Raw genomic sequence first — 20,936 nt, 5'->3', positions numbered from 1 at the left:
AGACAATTATTATGTATCTTCTTCAACAACACGGAATTATTGCGTTAGAGAGATAGTGTCAGCACATGAGTGCTATTTTACGCTTCAGAAAAGCCAAACAGTATTTGTTATGTTCGAATCATAATCATCAATTGATCATCTAATCTTAATTACAGGTAACAAATCAAATTGGAACAAAGAATAAGCAAAATCCGGTTCGTCTGCATTAAATCGAACGGACAGACGAACCAGCAGCAAAACCATGTTCGTCAATGCGCGAACAGCAGACGAAACGAAACACATCTGGCAGTGCCACTCCCACAAATGTATCCAATGTTAAATTGTTAATGCCTGAGTGAAAATAAGTAAATAACAGATCGTCCAAATCTTATTTCATATGTCATATATTAAATAATATATTATTGTGTCTCATACAACAATAACACTGAACTATATTAAATAAAATCTGAACAAATTACTATTATAATTTTTTTATATTATTTAATATTATGAATAAATAAAAATGGGGAAACCTACCCATTAGGGCATTAGGCCATTACCTATTTACCTGAGTCCCAGACTTTAAAACTAGAATACCTGACAAGCGCTGACACTCAAATTTTGACCGCTCCCTCTCCCGGTCTCTCGAGCTCTGAAGTCGGAATTAATGGATCCGTACAAGAAACTTGGTCTCACCGTCAACCAAGACGGCACCTTTTCTCGCAGCACCCTCGCACCGCTCTCCCCCGCCTCCCCAGACGGCGAATCCCTCCCCGATTCAACCACCACCGTGCTTTCAAAGGACGTCCCTCTCAACCCCACCCACAACACCACTGTGCGCCTCTTCCTCCCTTCCCTCCCTCCCTCCAAATCCCTTCCTCTCATCATCTATTTCCATGGCGGAGGTTTTGTGCTCTTTCACGCCGCCTCTGCCCCCTTTCACGCCTCTTGTGCCAACCTCGCTATCTCCCTCCCTGCCATTGTTGCCTCTGTCGACTACCGCCTTGCTCCTGAGCACCGGCTTCCTGCCGCATTTGATGATGCCAGAGATGCTCTCATCTGGGCCCAGTCGGCCGTCTCTTCTGACCCATGGGTTCGGGACTTTGCTGATCCAACTAAACTCTTCCTCATGGGCAGCAGTTCCGGTGCCAATATTTGCTACCATGCTGCTTTAGATCTCGTCCGTTCTAAGCTTGTTCTCAGCCCGCTTCGTCTCTCTGGGCTAATTCTGAACCAACCTTACCTTGGGGGAATTGACAGGACAGCATCTGAGTTAACATTGGTTGATGATAAGATCATACCTCTACCCGCGAACGATCTCCTATGGGAACTCGCGCTGCCTCTGGGAGCCGATCGGGACCATGAGTACTGCAATGTGGTTGCAAAGGAGGCAAAGGAGGTTAAGCTTCTCCATCCGTGTCTTGTCAGAGGACACCTTGGTGACCCACTCTTTGACAGGCAGAAGCTGTTTGTGGAAATGCTGAGGAGAGCAGGAGTGACTGTGACGGAGAAGATGGGGAGTCCGGGGCACCATGGTGTTGAGCTGTTCAAATCTGAGAAGGCTGCCGAGATGGCAGCTGATGTGAAGAACTTTGTGTATGGCATCGGTGCACCGGTCCACCGTCTTGAACAGAAATTGTAAGGATGCTGTGCTTTTGCTAGAATAAACCTAATTTAATTAGTATATGTATTGGTATGAAAGGACATAATTTGATTATCTTTTGAGATGTATTGGTATGAAGCGGTTCTCCCGAACTGTATACTATATTTTTTTCTTCAATGTTTCCACTGTGTTAAGTTTTACTAGCTTAAATTGACATGTCAAGTGGACTGACTTTTTTATGATTTACGACAAAGATCGTCTGAGCTGTAATTGAAAATTGATTAGTTTAGTATATTATTCTTCTGCTGCTACTTATGTCAGTATTTTTTTTATTCTTCGATCTTCTTAAAGTGGTGCGTTTGGATGCTCAGAGAATAGAGCTATTCTCAGAATAGCGGAGCTATTCTCAGAAGAGGGTCATCCAAACGTGAAACGAAGATTAAGAATAGCTCCGGATTAACTCTATTCCGCTATTCCGTGAAAACGTTGGGTTAGCGATTTAGCACCCGCAAGAATAGCGATTTAGCACCCGCTGGCCTTTGCTATTTCTAACATACAATCCAAACAACATTTCTACTAATCCGGAATAGCCAAAGTTAGTGCTATTCTTGAATCTCTTGGGTTAGCACTATTCTCAATCACTAACCCAAAAATCGCTATTCTTGCACTAATCCTTGCACGATCCAAACGCACCAAAAGAATTAGATCGACAATTCTGCCCCTTAAAGAAAATACTGCTGAAATTTTTATTAACATTAAAAAAAAATTCAAAATTTACACATCGTGCATAGAAATTTTGAAATATGTCCAAACCGGAGATTAAATTCCCAGTTTCATACAAATTTTCCAAAAAAAAAAAAACAATCGTCTCTAGATAGTCCGAAACTGAAGATAAATACCCGATTCTTAGAATTGAGAATTTAATCTCCGGTTCTAAGCTTTTTTATATATTAATTAAATAAGTGTCAAATTTTGTTGCTTTGCCGCCTTGCATTTGCTTTGCGTGTCAAATTTTTTGTAAATAAGAACTGGGAAGATCTTATGTGTCAAATTCACAAAAATAATTCTTCACCCAGCTTTATTCTCCTTTCACTTTCCAATGTTTATAATTTAAAAAAAAAAAAAAACTTAGAACCGGAAATCTCTGGTTTTGGACTGTCTGGAACCGGGAAATAAATTTCGATAATATGGCCTAAGACCAGAAATTTAATCTCTAGTTTGTACATATTTCGAAATTTCTATGCATGAGAATATAAATTTTGGAATTTAATATATATTTTTTTAATATTAATAAAAATTTCGGGAAATACTTTGTTGCCAACTGTTTGAGATGACAAACTTGTGTACATTTAGCCTAATCAAATTTGATGCTTCTGCTTCTCTCTCCATATTATTTATTTTCTTTTCTTCTTCCGTTCATTACCGGTAATAGCTGACAGAAAGGATTTTTTGTGCACCATTTTGAAGCAGTGTTGTAAAAAACATATGTTTAAATTGATTAATCGGTCAATTAATCGTTGGCATTTATCAAACTGTCACGGGTTTTCTCAATATATTGGACAATTATTTTCAATTAATTGCTTGACAGTACTATGTCCGTCTGATAACCGCATACCGTTATTTACCACACTGTTTTGAAGTTAGCTCTTGATAATGCGTTCCATTGATTTCACGGGAAATGCGAGAAGTTGTTATCAGTGTTTTTTTTTCTCTCTTTCCAATTCTTGCTCTAAAAATATCACTTATTTCGACACATTCATTCGCATCCTTCCCTCATTTTTTGATTTGGCCATAGATCTATCCCTATTCTCTCATAGACGGAATTTGGAAATCTGAATTATACGGACTGAAACGTAATTAAAGTACAAAATGTTCCGATTTTTTTATTTATATCCATAACAATAATTAAAATTTTAAAAATAACAAAAGTTGGGCATGATTTTGAAATCTACTCAAATCGGAAAAAAAATTTATGGTAATTCAGTTTAAAACCGGAAAAAAAAATTCCAGTTTTAAAATTCCAAAACCATCGCAAAAAAAAAAAAGAAACCGTAAATTTTTTTCCCAGTTTCACTATTTTTTTCTTTTTTCAGATTTTTTTTATTTAAATAGAAATATTTATAATTTATTTATATTTTGTATTGAAATATTATAAATATTTAATATATTTCTTTAAAAATAGATGGAATACTATATAATTTGATTTATTAGAAAGACTGCTACAAATAACCAGGATCAACATTTTTCATGCCAGATTTTTTGCGGTTGTAAGAAAAATTAATATATTTCTTTATGAGTTATTGGAAAAAAATAAAAATGCTTGGATTCTGAGTTATTGATCCCGGTTTAAAAGTCACTTCTAGGTAATACATAAAATATTGTGATCTTTCTAGTACATTTAATTTATAAAAAGTTGTAATGATAATTCTTTTTAATAACAATCATTAAATAACTTAATTTTTTACTTAATTTTTTTGTTTTTTTTCAAAAATAGATACCACTTTTTAGAAATTAAATGTACTGGAAAGATGACAATATTTTCTGTATTTACTTAGAAGTTAGAAGTGACTTTTGAACCGGTATCAATAACTGAGAATTCAAACATTTTTTTTTCCAATAACACATAAATAAATATATTAATTTTTCTTACAACCCCAAAAAATCCGGCATGAAAATGTTGATTTGAGTTATTTGTAGCAGTCTTTCTAATAAATTAAATTATATGGTATTCCATCTATTTTTAAAGAAATATATTAAATATTTCAATAAAAAATAAACAAATTATAAATATTTCTATTTAAATAAAATAAAAATCTGAAAAAAGAAAAAAATAGTGAAACCGGAAAAAAAAATTACAGTCTCTCTCTCTTTTTTTTTCTTTTTTTTGGCGATGGTTTTGGAATTCTAAAATCGGAATTTTTTTTTCCGGTTTTAGACTGAATTACCAGAAAAAAATTTCCCGGTTTGGATAGATTTCGAAATCATGCCCAACTTTGATTATTTTTTGAAATTTAATTATTGTTTTGAATATAAATAAAAAAAATCAGAAAATGTTTGAAGATTTGAGTTAAAACGTAAAGTACAAAATTTGTAAAGATTTGAAAAATCTTCACAGTAACATGATGAAATTGTCACCACTAAATTATAAACTCGTGTAATATTTTACTAGAAAACAAAATTATGTAAAAAAATAAAAATAAATTAATATTTCAATAATACATCGTTATTTTTTTTTTAAAATAATAGATATGGCTAAACACTTGCTGACTTGACCATAGATCCCGTGCTTCCTCTCCCCCGTCCCTCCTTAAATTGTCACTCCTTTCTTCAAATTATAGATTGCATGTAATATCTCAAGCTAACTCATCTCCTTTTTAACATTGTATTACTCATCTCAAGGTGGAGTAACTCATCTCAAGCTAAATTCATAAAAAGAGAGAAAATTATAACATTGTATCTGTGTTACTTTAATTGCGGGACTCACAGGTGGAGTAACTTACTTCATCTAAAGAGGTGAAGTAACTTAATCCGGATTAACTCAAATATTACTCCATCTTACTCCTTTAAATTTATTCCTCGTTTGATTCTTTAAAAGTGGAGTAGAGGGTTTACTCTACCACTTATTTCACAACCAACCAAGCATGACCTAAGAGCTTGCTTCAACTTCTGCTTCAGTTGGCGGTACGCGGAGAAATGTTCAATTCATTGTGTGAAGTGGAGATTTCACCAAACTGGATTTGATCGGGCAATACATGAGTTTACCTGCTCCAAAAGAGATGAAAATGGAGAGAAAGCGAAGGGGAGTGACACTGTGAGGAAGGGAACACTATGTTGAGTTTTGGTGAAATTCTTCACCCCAAATTAGAGTGGAGACCAGGTGAAATGACGTCGTTCACCTCCTTTCTCTTTCCATTAAGTAGATTTCGCCTTCATTTTGTGGAGCATAGCCTAAGATTAAGCTTGGAATTGTTCGACAACATATGAGAGATTAAATATTAATTTGTGCTAAGGAATGATTGTTTAGTAAGCTAAAGGAAGAGGCAAGGAATTAAGATAGCTAAAGAAAACTAAAGAAATGAAGGAAGATGCTTTAAAGAAAGGACAAGGGATTAAGATTCAGGCAATAGAAGACTAAAGGAGATAGTCTTAATTCACGCTAAGGAACCAATATTCGGTAGAATTAAGCAGCTAAAAAAAGCTAAAAGTGACTCCTTTAGTCTTAAAGAGATTTAAGGAGACTCTCGCCGAACAACACCGGTTTATTATACCATTCACATGATTTGTTTCTTTCTTATTATTTATAGTTGTTAGATGACTATGTATTATGCAATTTTTTAAATTATTATACACATCTTTAGATCGAAAACAAACTAATTTAATCCTAACTTTATGAATTATAAAAATTAATTTTCAAATTATTTTCTAATTTATTTTCTAATAGGTATTATTTTTGGCAAAGTCCGGAGAACCAACATTGACGATGGAGATGGAACTGTCGGCTGGATCACCAGTTTGATTAGAGCTAATTGCTTCACAAATCCCACATTCTGTGCTCCGACCGAATCTCGCAATTAACAAAGGTTCTCGACTTTAATTAAAAAAAAAAATTATTCCTTTTCGAGCTCCTCGTGCTCGTCTCGGAGCCACTATCCCAAGTCTAAAAAAGTTAACTTTCCATCCATACTCTGCCTCGCTGCCTCACTGTCAACCTCACTCGCTTCAATACTTCTCCCGTTCTTCTTTCTTAAACCCTCCCGCTAGGGTTTATCTCTAGCGCTAGATAGCCCCGTCCCTCGACAATGGGCTCGGTGCTTCTAGCGGTGGCGATTTTGTCGGCAGTTGCGTCGTGGCTTCCGGCGAAGGTGGTGGCGCCGGCGTCTCCTGGGCCCCACATAACGGATTTGAACATCCTCTTGCCCCCTCGCATGACAAACCCGGTAGAATATCGACTTCAAGGGAGCGATGGCTGCTTCAGATGGTATTTCTTCTTTATTTAGTTTCAAGATTGCTATGTTTTTCCCTCATTTTCTTTTCATTCTGTTTACCAGTACTTATTTTTTGAGTGAGAAGGCGAGGGGTTGGTTTGATCACTAATGAGCAAGGAGCCATTTTGCACGAATAGGAAATTTCCTTTTAAATAGTAACAGTACACTGCTAGTTCTGAGTTGAGAGTAAGATATGATCTCTCCACAAAGAGAAAAGAAAAGAAAACTAGTGCATAATCCCAAATGCTAAATACATGAGGGCTTGCTATTTTCTCTGTTACAGGTCATGGGACCATCATGATATTCTTTCAGTTGAACCGGAGTATAATGCTACCAGCCGGTGCTCAACTAGTGCTCGATTGGTGTCAAAATCCCCTTATGTGGGCAGGAAAGAGACCTCTGTTTATGCTACTGATCTCATCAGTGGCACAGCCATTCGATGTAAAGTTATCATTGACAACATTTCAAGGGTCCAGATATTTCACCATGCTGTCAAAATCGATCTGGATGAACTTGCTGTGTTGCAAATTCGTGGTTTTGACGATGAAGGTACTATCACATGCTTGTTAATATTTCTTTTTGCCAGGATTAGTTTTCTCATTTTATGTTTTTTTTTCTTATGTTGAGTATCACTGGCAGATTAAGTACAGTACTGATGAATGCTGGTACCTTCTTGTACATTTACTAGAGAGTGAGTGGTACATTGGTTTTTAGTTACAGGCATCACACCAATTACACAGGTACCAATCAGATATTGTGACACTATGTGCTGCTAGTTAGTGGAAACCATGTTTGTTTTCACTGTTACCAGTTTTGGTGCTTCTACCACTTTAATCTATTATTCAACTTTGAATAAGCTTTGGCACGTGAGAGTTTCAGATGGAAATGTGAGCATTCTAACAAGTTGTGTCTCTCTGCAGATAATATATTCTCATCTTTGGCCGGCCTCCGTTTTTTATGGCAACTTCTCCCAAAATCTGGCAAAGCTGATGACAAACATCACCTCATTCATGTTCCACTGAAGGAGACACCTTTGAGTGATTGTGGTGGCTTCTGTGGTGATCTAGAGATGCAAATAAAGATAGAAGATCAAGTATGCAAAATAAGACTGATTTTTCACATTCTGTTATTAGTGATTGTGGTGTCTAACAGTTGGTTGGTATTTTGTACTTCAGGGTTTGGGATCAGATTTGCATGTGGTGAAGGGAATTGAAATTGGTCAAGAGGTTGTTAGTGTGCAATTAATGGAGCCAAAGCTAGAGCATGTTGTGGACACAATTGTTTTAACAGTAGCAGAAGCTATGTCTTTGGATCCTCCATCACCAGTTTTTGTCACTGTAGGTTCTGTGATAAGTTACAGGCTTCGAATCATTCGCCTCAATGCTGCAAAAGGTAAATAATTTCTCCAATATTAGGGCAAAATTGTCAATACTTAATCTTGATTCCAATGCAGTAACCTAGTCTTTTTTTTTTTTTTTTTTTGCAAATTTGGTGCTTGTTCGAAATATGAAAAGCTTGAGGGGTTATTTGCTAACGAGGAGGGTTCAAATGCCTCCATTTTTTGTGCCTCCATCATGCCTCCATTTTTAAGAATTTAAATAACTCAAAGTTTAAAACTTAAATGTCAAAATAAAACCGTTAGATATGATCTATGTTATTTTCTCTATGTATCCATAAAAAATTATCACATTTTGATTTTGCTTTTATATGAATCAATAAGTTAAAAAATCAACGTCTAAAAATTACCCACATTAGTATACATTTTTTACAAGCTCAAGATGACAACCAATACAAAGTTGAAATGCCATAATTTTTTACACGTGCATAGATAAAATGATGTAGTTCATATCCAACGGTTTTATTTTTGAATTTTAAGATTTAATTTTTGAGTTATCAAAGTTTTAAAAAATGGAGGCACGATGGAGGCATTTGAACCCTCCTCTTTGCTAATAAGATAAACAAATTGGGTTTTAATTTGCAAGAGAACTGTAAATCCTATAGTTGTATCTAATTGACTTTGTTTTTTCTTTCCAGTGGTTGAATTACCATCGCCGCATCATAAGTGGTATGCGACTAACCACTCGGTAGCATTGGTTGATAGCATGCTTGGAACTGTTCAGGCCTTGGATCTCGGGTTTTCTGAAATTGTTGTAGAGGACGTTAGGATTTCTGGTCACATTCAGACTTCAGCTCTGCATGTTGTAGTTCCAGGAGAAATCATTCTCTATTTACAACCTATGATAAATGATTCAACTCCCTTTGAAGTTGTAGCACCAATTGATTCAGCTCTTTCCTGGTATGTTTTTCCCGGGCAAGAGTATGTAGTTCTTCTGAAAGCTTTTACGGCAAGATCAGAAGCAAATGAGATATATTTAACAGAGGTATTCTTTGGTTTTGTTATTGTACAATTTCAACTTCTAAAATTTTCCTTTTTGGACCCGTTTGGCAAATCAAGGAAGGGAGTTATAGTACTCTTTGAATAGCAAAAGTAGAATAGTGAGAGATTAGTGTTATTTGAATAGTGCTATTCTTCACTATTCAAAGAGTGAAAATATTGTTTGGTAAAATGCTAATTGGAAAGGTAAAATACTGTGTGATAATAATAATAATAATAATAATATGGTAGTAATAATGATATTGATAATGAAAATAATAATGTAAATGATATAATATAAGAATTATAATATTAGTAGTTACATACAATAATAATATAATAAATAAATATGAGTGTTATAAATAATTATAATAGTTATGATATAATATAATAAATATTAATAATAACAAAAAAATATAATATTCTATAAAATAATAAAAATCACAATACCGTGCACCGCTAGTCCTCTATTCGAGCTATTTGCTGAAATAGCAGAATAGCCTATTCTAGCGCTATTCAGAACCTTCTAATATGTGGTAATAATTTTTTAGTTGGAATAGTGCGCTCTGCTATCCCGCTATTCCGATGGTTGCTAAACAAGCCCAATTGGTGTTGAAACTAGTGTGTTCATTTCTTTCATAATTTCATTCAATTTTCTTTCCTAGCAGAAAAATGAACCCAAGCTGGAGAGCAGTACATTCAACTATTGGGAATTGTCTCTATTGCCTGATGATTATGTTGTTGCAACTGATTGGCATAATTATTCTAGGCTGTTATCGCCAATTTCAGAAGGAAAAGGCTCTTTAACTGCTTCAATTATGTACCAAAGGGACATCTCAGCACCAGCAGAGGTTATCTTATTTCATGTGTGCTTTGAAGTTTTTCAGTTTATATGTTTTTATTTTTTAGTATTAGCCAGCTTATATGTACATTGTTATGTTGCTAAATAGACCTAGTAGTAGGCTGTTTGTAAGACTCAGTGTATATTGCAGGAGTAGATGTTATTTACCACTCATATAAGCTAGTTGTTATCCTATAATTGAATCTGAATGATGTAGTTTGTCTTTTTTCTTATGTCTCCAACCTATTGAAGTTTATTAAACTTATTGTAGTTGTTGTTATGTTTTAGGTTATCAAGCTTGTCCATGAAGTGAATGTCTGCAATAAAGTTCAACTATTCTTTGACGAGCAAACAGAATATTCCAAAATTGTTCACCTCCCTTGGGTTCCTGGAACTTTTCAGGAACTTAAGTTGAAGCCTGTAGGAGGTTGATGATTTCGTTCCTATCTTTGTTTAAGAGAACGTTTTTGCAGTAGGCAATAGCTGCTAGGCCTGGTACATTTGTTTTTTATGGCATGATCTCAGCCAAAGTATAATTGAGCTTTACAATGAGGTCTATGAGAACCAATTAGAGGGCATAAATTTGTCAGTTGAATTAGAAAAGAAAAGAACCATAAACCGGAAAAAAAGGGAAAATAAGTCATTGGCCTACCATATAATTTAACTGTATTCTTATCCCTATGATAGGTTTCTGTGAAAAAAAAAATGGTTAGCTGTTAACTGGTTTTACTTTAAAGGTTGTGGCAGGTCATTGACTGACTTTAAGTGGTTCTCCTCTGACGAGGCCATTATATCAATTTCTTCTTCTGGTGTTGCATATGCGAGAGGGCCTGGTGAAACCACAGTCAAAGCTGTGTCAACTTATGATTCTCTCAATTATGATGAGGTTAGTTACCTCTTCGATTGTCTTTTCTGCAATTACGACTGCTTTCTTATATGTCATTAATGTTTTCTTAAAACCTTTTTTCTTTTGATTAGGTGGTAATCAGCGTTTCCATTCCTAAGTCCATGGTTTTTGTCCCGGGTCATCCTGTTGAGGTAGTTGTAGGCTCAAAACTGCATGTTGCTGTGACTTTAAGAGCTTCTAATGGTGCTTAACATGCTTTCTTAGTCTTCTGTACAAAATCTGTCAATCTCCTTTAGAATAGGTGCTTGTGTTCCTCTTAATTACTAATTGTTGAGATGTCTATGTTCTATTTCTTTCTTGAAGGGGACCATTTCATGAGATGTGATGCTTTCAGTTCTTTGATTCTTTGGAGAATAAGTTCTGAAACCGAATCCTTCAAGATCATTGAGAAATCAGTAGGGCCCCTGAACGTTGATGAACAGCATGGCTCTCCCTGTGGGTGGGTGTATCTACATGCCTCTGCTGCCGGCCGAGCCACAGTTGCTGCAGCATTGACATATGAGACACGTTCTTATTCTAAGTCATCAGACGGGCCCACAGTTCTTAAGGCAGCTACAGCGGTGTCCGCCTACTACCCGCTTGTAGTTTATCAGGCTGGAAGTGGAAGCCGATATGGTGGATACTATGTCAATTTGTCCGAAACTGAAATGGAGGGTTGGATTACAGAGAGGAAAGGTTTAGATGATTTGTACCTTGTTCCTGGGTCAACAATGGATATACTCTTATTTGGAGGACCTCAAAGGTGGAGCCCAAGGGTTGAATTTGTAGATACTCTGCATGTTCTCGAGCAACCTGACAGCTCGGCAACAGATGCTGTTGTGGTAAACCGACTATCTCACCAGATGTATCGGATTTCTTGTGAAAGAAGAGGGGACTATGTAAGTATAACTGTAAACATTGCTGCAATGTTATTCTTTAGTACAATTCTTAACTGGTACTTCTTTAACTATGCAGAAATTGCACTTTTCCCGTGGAAACCTTGCTGGAGGCGATCATCCTCTGCCAGCCATAGAGAGTACATACTTGCTTGTTGTGTGTGACATTCCATCATCAATCACATTGATCGCCAATGAACCTGGTAATTCAGTTTGACTCAATACAATTGAGATAACTGGCCCAGAAGTTAGTTGAATTTAATAATTTCTTGTGCATGCCGACAGAAAATGCAATTCATGTAATAAGGGCAGCAAGCAGGGCAGATCGTAATCCAGGGAGAATCCAAGCAAATCCAATTGTTGTGTCCAATGGACAAACAGTTCGTTTAGCTGCTGTTGCTATGCATGCCACCGACAAAATTTTTGCCAATGCATCATCACTTTCTTTAAAGTGGGAGGTGATGGGCTGTGATGGTCTGGCATATTTGGATGCTGTAAAAGATGTTGCGAGTCTTGAAATATACACTTGGGAACAGTTTTTGATTCTTCAGAATTCAACTGGACTGGTATGCTACTTATGTTTTGGTCAGCATAACCTGTTTTGCTTGATGATCATAGTACACTTTGTTTACTTAGGTATTATAGGGGTAGTAAAATCTGTCGGTTCGGTGCAAATGCAACCAAACTGATGAAAACCAAAATTATATTCAACCGAACCTTAACTGAACCAAACAAACTGGAATTCAATTTGGATTATTTAGTTTTTACAACTTTAACGATCACAACTTGATCATGAGGGCATTTAGTTACCATCTAAAACACCTGAAAGCAAAATTGCTACCACATCCCTCCCCCCACCTTCAATTGCGGTCAAAGTCATCACACTGAAAAAGAAAGAAATTAATAGGTGAGAGGAGGAGAACATAAATTGAAATAGAGCCTCACCTAATATGTTCAGACGTGTTACTGGTCTTAACTGGTGATTTCCAGAAAAAAATGTTATTTGAATCTTTTTTTGTGTGTTCTCTTTCACCTGCTTAAGTAAAACTTCAAATTGATTTGGATCAATCTGATTTTGGAGTTCATATTATTGTTTGTGCATGCAGTGCATTATCCGTGCTTCTGTGCTTGGCTTTTCTGAATTAACTATTCGTAATCTGCAAGCAAAAGTGAATTCTCTTCTTCTAGGCATCGGAAAGGATGACTTATCTGATACACTTGAGCTACAGGTGTATAAACCATCTGAAAATTCCTATTTTATTGGAGCATCTGAAAAGAGATGTTACTTACCAGAATTTTTTTTTTTGCTCTGTAACAGATAATGTCATCACTGAGAGTAACACCAGAATCAACAGTGCTAGTCTATCATCCAGAAGCGAAGGTATGTAGATGCTCTTGTTTTGCATTTTTCTGTTGTATGCATTAGATTTTCTTGGTTAAGCTCACTTATATTGCTTTTGCAGATTAATTTGTCTATTAGTGGAGGGACATGCTTTCTAGAAGCTGCCTCAAATGATACGCAGGTGGTACGAATTATTCAACATCCTGAAGGAGTTCATTGTACCGACCTGGTTGTTGGAGTTATAGGCTTGGGAACTGCACTAGTTGCAGTTCATGATATTGGGCTTTCTCCGAGCACAGTTGCTTCTGCTACAGTATGACATCATTTTTGCTTTTCGCTCGTAAGTTTACTCATGCAGTCATTAAAAAGTTAACTCAGAAACTGATAAAGAGGCGTTTCATGTTTTACAGCTAAAAGTGGCAAATGTTGAGTGGATAAAGATAATTTCTCCTGAGCAGATTAGTCTTATGGTAAGTCATGCAGGGCTCATATTCTGCACATTTTATTAGCAAGTAATATTACAGTTACCATAAGCTCACCAAGGAGGCTCACAAGCTTAACCTTGAAATCTATGGGATTGGCTTCAAATGATGAATCCAAACTGTTGAAACTGATCTACTTTTACGAGTGATGAATTACATATCAAATTTGTAAAAATTTTAGTTCATTTAAATCAAGTGGTTAAAAAACGTAGGTCTAAATTTTATATTAATGCGTTCAGTATTCATTTTTTGAACGTTTGACTTCAATTCATTTGGAAATTTGGCGATGTAGATCAGTTTGAATGGTTTGAATATGTCGTTTGAAGCCAGTCCAATGAATTTCTAGATTAAACTCACGAACCACCTTGGTGAGATTAAGCTCTCACAAGTTTTACTCTTTTATTAGTTGTTATAAATTGTTTGTTTATTTTCTCTGCTTATATGTTTGTTTATTATTATATTTTGTTTCAGGAAGGTACAGAAAGAAATTTTGAAATCCTAGCTGGGACTCAGGATGGAGACACTTTTGACTTTTCTCAGGTTCTCTTTAAATTCTTAGATTTATGCCCTCATGCTTAAGCAATTATATACCTTGTGTTATTATGTCACTTTTTGTTTGCTTGTATGTTTGTTTATACTGCTGTAGTACATGTTCATGGACATTATTGTGCACACTGATGGTGAAGTTCTTGAGCTTATCAAAATAACCAACTCTTCAGGAAGGGATGCACATAAATTTTCAGTCAAGGCTGTGCATCTTGGAATCACGTCTCTCTATGTAAGTTGGTAAAAATTTCATGCAGACATCAGTATTACTAACTTTAGCTTCTGACTTTTTCTTGCTTGAACATTGGTGTGTTGCTAACTATGAGGCGATATTTTCAGGTCAGTGCAAGGCAAGTGTCAGGAAAAAGAATATTAAGTGAACATATTGAGGTTGAAGTGTACAAGAGATTACAACTGCATCCTGAATATATCTATCTTGTGCCTGGTGCTTCTTATGCGGTAAATGTTCTTTTTGAATCTAAACATTAATAATGTTTTTATCCATTTAGCTTCCTTTGCTTCTTATATGAAGCTAAATTTTTTACACTTCTTGTCTGTTTTGTCTATTTTGTTTAATTTATTCTTTTTAAATGTTACGACTTCTTCTCTTTTTACTGTAGCTTTTGGTGGAAGGTGGTCCAAAGCTTGATGCAGCTGTAGAATATGCAAGCATGAATGAACAGGCTGTGAAACTAATCAGTACTTCTGGGAGGCTTTTGGCAAACTCTGTTGGCAATGCTGTAAGAACTAATTTACCATTCTTTCTGATGCATATCTTAAATCTTCCACCTTAGTGAAATATTGATTGTGCTTGCATGTGCTAATTGAAGAAAAATACAAAGTTCAAACAAAAACTGTATCAACAGACAAAAATTGGGTAAAGAACCTGTTATAGTTGTAATATATATATAGCGGAAGCAACTCTTCTCTTCTATTTTTCAGTCAACCTTTGATTGATGAGTAGATTTTACTTTGCTTTGTCATATTCAGTTTCATCTAAACTTGTTTCACCTGTTAGACTATTCGTGCTATGGTGTATACGAGAAGTGGTTCTTTCATTTGTGATGCCTTTGGTACTGTTGAAGTGGGGATCCCTTCAGCTCTGAGTTTGAATTCCCAGAGTGAACGAATGTGTGTTGGCTGTACTATGCCAGTTTTTCCTTCTTTCCCTAAGGTAACACTTTACATAATAATTCTATTGTTTGGGATTTTGTAAATATGGTGATTGATTTATGTTTATTTTGTCCAGGGTGACCTTTTTTCATTTTACGGTATTTGTCAAGCTTACAGTTGGATGGTAGAGAATGAAGAGGTGACTGTTCCTTTGCATGCATTTATACTTTCTCAAGTCCTATAGGCATGAATGCAGTTTTGACTAAATGTTAGTTTCAACCTTTTTTAGGTTCTAAACTTCAAAACGGATGAAGAAGCACTAACTGAAGAACTAGACTTCGGAGACAAAGACCATGCTTACAAAAATCTGCTAGTTGGAAGGTATTTAAAATTTGAATGACATCAATAACCGCATTTGCAGAATTTTAAGCTTTTCATAGAACATTTCATTTACACAACTAATCTTGGTTTTAGTGTATAGCATTAGATACCAGCTGGGTAAACATTAAATTCTTATTCGACGTTACACTTGGAATTGTCTAATTTTTGAAAATCCTCTTATAAACCAGATCTACAGGGAAATCAGATGTTTCTGTCTCGATATCTTGCGACTTTGTAAATTCTGGCAGAGTTCAACGGGTGCTATACAAGGGCTCCAAGTTAGTAACAGTGGTGCCAGATCCTCCTCTTGCACTAGGTCTACCTATCACATGGTTATTGCCACCATTTTATAGTATGTCACACCTTCTGCCTAGTCGAGGTGGTTTGACTTACACAATGCTAGGGCCTTCTAAAAGGAACAGTGCCCTTATTAAACAAGAAATTGAAGAAACTATAAGTATTGAAGGAAGTCGTGTCAGGACCGGAAGGAATGATGATCTTGGTTGTATACAAGTGAAAGATCAAGGGACTGGTAGGGAGGAAATAGCAGCATGCATAAGAGTTGCCAAGGTAAATATTCTGCACAGCTTCTTGTTAGCATTTATACATGGATGCCCCTGTAAAATGAGAAATATCATTGATACCCCTACAAAGAAAAAGTGTCATATTTTCTGCAAATAAGAAAAAAGTTTCTGTTGTAGCCTCCTTTTATGATAGGATAATAGCATTGGATTAGATATGTGTTCTTAATGATCAGGTACTTCAGAATGATATTAAGAAAGGACATCATCTCATGGTTTATTTTTATAAAAATGAGAAGAACGGGTTTATCTGGCATTTAAGAGAGAGGAGGGATGAATATTATAATTGTGATGTAAGATGGTCAATGAGTTATGACTTGCTCGTTATATTTTGTGATTTGGGCAATTGTAGTGTACATTCAACTTCCATGGTACATCCCTTTGATATCTTCAAAAATATTGTTCAAAATAAAAAATTAAAATCGTAGTGTTCTATATTGTCAAATTTGAGTTTAATTTGGAATAGAATTAGCCATCCATCATAAAGCCAATAAAGCTCCACCTTTAAAAAAATTAAATTTCTTGATGGAAGTCTAAATGTCTTTCAGTCGACCCAAAATTGACACATGCTATTTAAGCAATGAAGAACACATCTACGATTTTAGTTTTCTAATCTGATTATTATTTTTCAAGATATCAAATGGATGTACATTAGAACAACCCGATTTGTGGTATTCCTGAAATTAGCATTATAAGCTTATGATGTTGTCGATCAATTTAAATATTTTATGTCAACATTTAATTTCTAGAATTTATCTTTTCTCTTACCATACAGGTTTCACAAGTAAGGATAGCTGCCCGAAAATCCTCCGTTCAAGCAGCATTTCTTGCAATTGGTGACAAGTTTGAGCTGGATACGTTGTACTGTGATGAATTAGGTATTTTGTTTCCAGCTAACGTGTCATGTTTTGAATTTCTTTCTTTTTTAGTGTCAACTGATTATGACCTAGATCTTTTTGGTTTCTGCAAGGCTATGTATTTGCTGAAGCAAATGGAGTTGTGCCTGTGGATATTGAGACAAATTATCCTGATATTTTGTCTATCTTTGCGCTAAAGGATGTTAATTATACAGAGAAAGACCGTAGGCGTTTTATTCTACAGGTTTGGTTCAATTCAGTGTTTCTTTTCACATTTTTTTGGAGAAAATATATATTTTTTTATTAATTTCTCTCCTTGACTGTCCTGATGGAATTAGCTAATAGCTATCAAATGTAGGATAAAACTTGATTAATTTTTTCTCTAAACATTTCTGTTGCATCTGTCACATGGAAATTTCCTCAACTAATTGTCTTTTTTTTTTTTAATACCTATACTCTTAATCAAGGCAAGACGCCCTGGGACAGCTCTTATTAAGATAAGCATTGACAACAATCCAAGGAAGTCAGATTTCTTAGTGGTAACATGCTATTTCTTTCAACTCTATTTGTTAATACTGTCTAAGGAGCCTGTTCTTAAAGAAAATGCTCTGCTGTCAGTGTGCTCTCTGTTTTTTTGTTGAACTAAAACTTGTATTTTGATCATCACTTTCTCTGTATACAAATATTTTCTTTCTTTTTTTAGGTATCTGTTGGTGCTCAAATCTATCCCAGAGATCCAAACTTAAGCGTTGGCCAATATGCTAACTTCACTATTGTTGGAGATGGTAAATTAAAAGTTCCTAGAGCTTGTAAACCTTTTTCATGCCTTACTGTAGGTTAGTAGTTGTATTATATAAATTTTTTTACTTTAATCATATTATGCTTTGGTAATGGCACAGATAGTAAAGCTTGGTCCGGCAAATGGTCAAGTGGAAATGAAAGTGTTTTAACAATACATAAAATGACGGGGGAAGCACATGCACATGGTGTTGGTACAGTAAAAGGTATGCATTGCCGCTAAGCTAGTTTGCATTTTCAAGTTAAGTGATTTGCTGCTAATTGTTGTTCATAAAATGCAGTGATTTTTGAAAGTTCAGACCTAAAGCTTGAAACAGCAATCACAGTAAGGAATGTGAACCAGGTCATTCTTGGTGCACCAGCTGAGACCTTGACTAATGTTCAGTTCCCATCTGATGGTTACAAGTTTAGTGTAAGGTTCAGGTAATAACTTAGTTTCCCCTCACCTTAACTCCTTGTTCCCCCCTGCTAAACTATATTCCTGTTGGAGTGAGGCCATGATACTATGCATAGCGTGGATTGGTCCGTACTTTGGATCAATATCTTCATTTCCAAAGTCCAAAAAGTTGATCTGAACTGTTCAAAGTGATCTCCATGTGAAAATGTACTTGTAGATCAAATTTTACATTTTCTTACTATTTTTTAGATAAGTAGAAAATCACTACTTTTGAATGGTCTAGAATTTTTAGATTAAGTGATTTTCTTCCTATCTAAAAAAGTAGTAAAAAGATTGTAAAAAATGTAAAATTTGATGAAGTACATTTTCATATAGATATCATGTTAAATGGTTTAGATCGATTGTTTAGACTTGAAAATGAAGATATTGATCCATAGTACGGACCAATCTGCGCTATGCACAGTACCATAGCCTCACTGTTCCTGTTGCTATTGTTTATACTTTTTTCTTCTGATTATAACAGTGACCCTAAGGACCACAAGATAGCGGGAATAAGCAAGCTTGTTAATGTGCCATATGATTGCAAAGTGGAACCAGCTTTTGTTGGGTATTTTTTTTTTTGGTTTTGGTTATTTACATTATGTTTATTTTGAATCTGCCAAAAAAAACTACAATTTGTTCCTAGCTGACTATCTGCAAAAAAACACTTGCTACCATTAGTTTTGCGAAAAAAGGGAAAAAAAAGAGAAAAAAAGCATTGCATCTAAAATTTAAATTGAGAATTTAGATACGTGTTAGGAAAAAAATCATTATCATGCAGTTTCAAAATATTCAAGTTTTTTTAGCCTCTTAAATTGAGACCAATCGAATTATGATCTCTGTCCAAAAAAAGTCTTATCCTCTTTTGTGAGATAAGAGAATTGGTGTTTTTTTTTTTTTTTTTTTTTGCAAAAAGCCCTTTTTTATATTAATTATTCTGTATTACTATTATCTGATATATTGATTTGTATGTAGTTATTCTAAGCCATGGACTGACAGATTCACTGAGACATCTTATTGTGTATTCTTTCCACATCCCCCTGAGAATTTGTTGAGCTTCATGTTGGATTCAAAAGCTGATCCAGAAAGCATAGTTATTAAGAAAAGATTCATAGATATTTCCATTGCAGCATCTGTAAGAAATGATCCAAATGTCAGGGCAGTTGTAACAGCTCCAGTTGTCGGGGGATTTTCTATTCTAGGAGCTAGACAGGTACTATGAACAATCAATCGTACATTTTTTTGTAGAAACATTTTTGACTGGTGCTAATACATGATTGGATTAGTGCAGGTGAATTTATCACCCAGCTCTAATACTAGTATGATAATAATTGTCGGGAATACAGGTACTGATAATTTTTCTGCTTATTCAATTGATAACTTGTCATCTACAGTTTGCTTTTATTTGGGTTTCCGGTTATTTTACAGATCTTGAGTTGACCTGGAAATTTAAAGATCTCATGTCTGTCCGCCCCGTTAAGGTGGTTGACTTCGGCATTACCGGCCAAGCTGAGTACCAGGTAAAAGTCACACCTAGAAAATAAATTGCATAAGCTTTACAACACTGTTGAATTTTGCTGCCTTGTTTTCATTATAGGTTCAATTGCTAAAGAGAAAACCATTCAGCGATAAAATAGTATTTAATCTCCCAGCCACAGGTATCTATTCCTGCATTCTTCAAACTTAAATGTTTACTTTACTGTGCTAGCTACTACTTTCTCTGGTTGTATATTAAGATGATGATAACCCTACAGGTTTGAGAGAAGAAGTCCATGTCGTCTATGAGGCCGAAAATGCCACAGGCGCATTAAATGAGGCAACCATTATTAGAAAGCTTGGAATTTTCTTTACTTGTGCTGCATTGATTATCACGGTATTTTTGTTCTGGAAGTACTATGATAGGCCCCAGAGAACACCACCACCTGTCAACCGAGCAGGGCCAACTCCAAGTACCCCAGTTTTTGCCCCTTCTACCCCTGTTCGTCAGACTGGTACTACAGTACTTCCATCATCTCCTCAATCAGAGCCTTTCTTGGATTATGTTAGAAGGACAGTTGATGAGACACCTTACAAGCGTAGTGGGCGCACGAGATATGATGTTCAGAAAAGCTATTAGTGTTCAAGTAGTTTGGTGGAGTAGCTTAATCCAGTTTGTTCCAGTTTTAGTTGTTTTAGGTTTGCAGGTTTCTTATGTGTGTATAATCAAGGACTCGCCAAAATTCTTTTTGAAGAGTAGCTCATGTACATATCCGGCAACCATTTATCCCTGGTTATATTCTATTCTTGTTTTTAGCATGTTAAAGCTACCTGGTCGAATGGACATGTACATTTTGAATGGGGTAAGTTTTAATTTTATGCCCTATAGTTTAGCTGTTCTAGTTTTGTTGGAAGTTGAAAAGGTTTCTCCTGATGTCAATTGTTCAAATTAAGGGTCCAAATAATTCTAGTAATTAATATAGTAGGGCATTTGAGAATATGTCAAAAGCAGGGATACCTCTATATTTATTTTGATTAATGTATACAAGGTTACATGTTATAAAATTCATTTAAGTAATTAGAGCGGGGAGAGTTATTTTGCTAGTAGGTGCCAGGGTTTACTACTTTACTGTCAAGTCAGTTTGGGTTTGGTTTAGCTGGATGGTTCCAACTTCTAAGTTTATGGAATTTGGTGTCACGAGCCACTATTTTCAGAAAAAAAAAAGGGAGGGTCCTTGTTACATTCATGGTCTCCAGTTTCTCATACAGAAAATGGAGAACTTGGTTCGATGTTCAAGTTTCATTCCTTTCATATGAGATCGATCTCCTCAATACATTCAGTCGCACGGGTTGTTGTGAG

At 35.5% G+C, this 20,936-nt stretch overlaps 1 protein-coding gene and 1 pseudogene across 3 annotated transcripts; both read left to right on the top strand.

Moving 5' to 3' along the window:
- The first annotated feature begins 560 nt into the window (after positions 1-560).
- Positions 561-1,759, top strand: LOC144567294 (carboxylesterase 1 pseudogene; annotated as a pseudogene). Its single transcript, XR_013515386.1, has one exon. The product of XR_013515386.1 is annotated as a carboxylesterase 1 pseudogene (transcript).
- Positions 1,760-6,246: 4,487 nt separating this feature from the next.
- Positions 6,247-20,498, top strand: EMB3012 (embryo defective 3012). Of its 2 annotated transcripts, none has more exons than XM_078317460.1 (36): positions 6,247-6,560; positions 6,851-7,116; positions 7,488-7,660; positions 7,743-7,959; positions 8,602-8,948; positions 9,610-9,792; positions 10,071-10,209; positions 10,520-10,668; positions 10,761-10,872; positions 10,993-11,567; positions 11,644-11,767; positions 11,850-12,130; positions 12,671-12,793; positions 12,883-12,945; positions 13,028-13,219; positions 13,317-13,376; positions 13,860-13,928; positions 14,035-14,166; positions 14,274-14,393; positions 14,555-14,674; positions 14,953-15,108; positions 15,184-15,246; positions 15,337-15,428; positions 15,617-15,998; positions 16,785-16,887; positions 16,980-17,110; positions 17,334-17,405; positions 17,570-17,651; positions 17,766-17,870; positions 17,946-18,087; positions 18,585-18,668; positions 19,076-19,313; positions 19,392-19,446; positions 19,529-19,620; positions 19,698-19,758; positions 19,855-20,498. In XM_078317460.1, the coding sequence occupies exons 1-36, from the start codon at positions 6,382-6,384 to the stop codon at positions 20,214-20,216; spliced, it is 5,844 nt and encodes a 1,947-aa protein (XP_078173586.1). In that variant the 5' UTR covers positions 6,247-6,381; the 3' UTR covers positions 20,217-20,498. The 2 variants fall into 2 exon arrangements, with proteins under 2 accessions (XP_078173586.1, XP_078173585.1); XM_078317459.1 differs by having other exon boundaries at positions 17,570-17,675.
- Positions 20,499-20,936: the final 438 nt, after the last annotated feature.

The sequence above is a fragment of the Carex rostrata genome, chromosome 16, assembly GCF_964058835.1.
Source record: "Carex rostrata chromosome 16, lpCarRost1.2, whole genome shotgun sequence".
NCBI lineage: Eukaryota > Viridiplantae > Streptophyta > Magnoliopsida > Poales > Cyperaceae > Carex > Carex rostrata.
The sequence above is the reverse complement of the archived record's forward strand: the minus strand, read 5'-3'. Positions and strand labels throughout refer to the sequence as shown.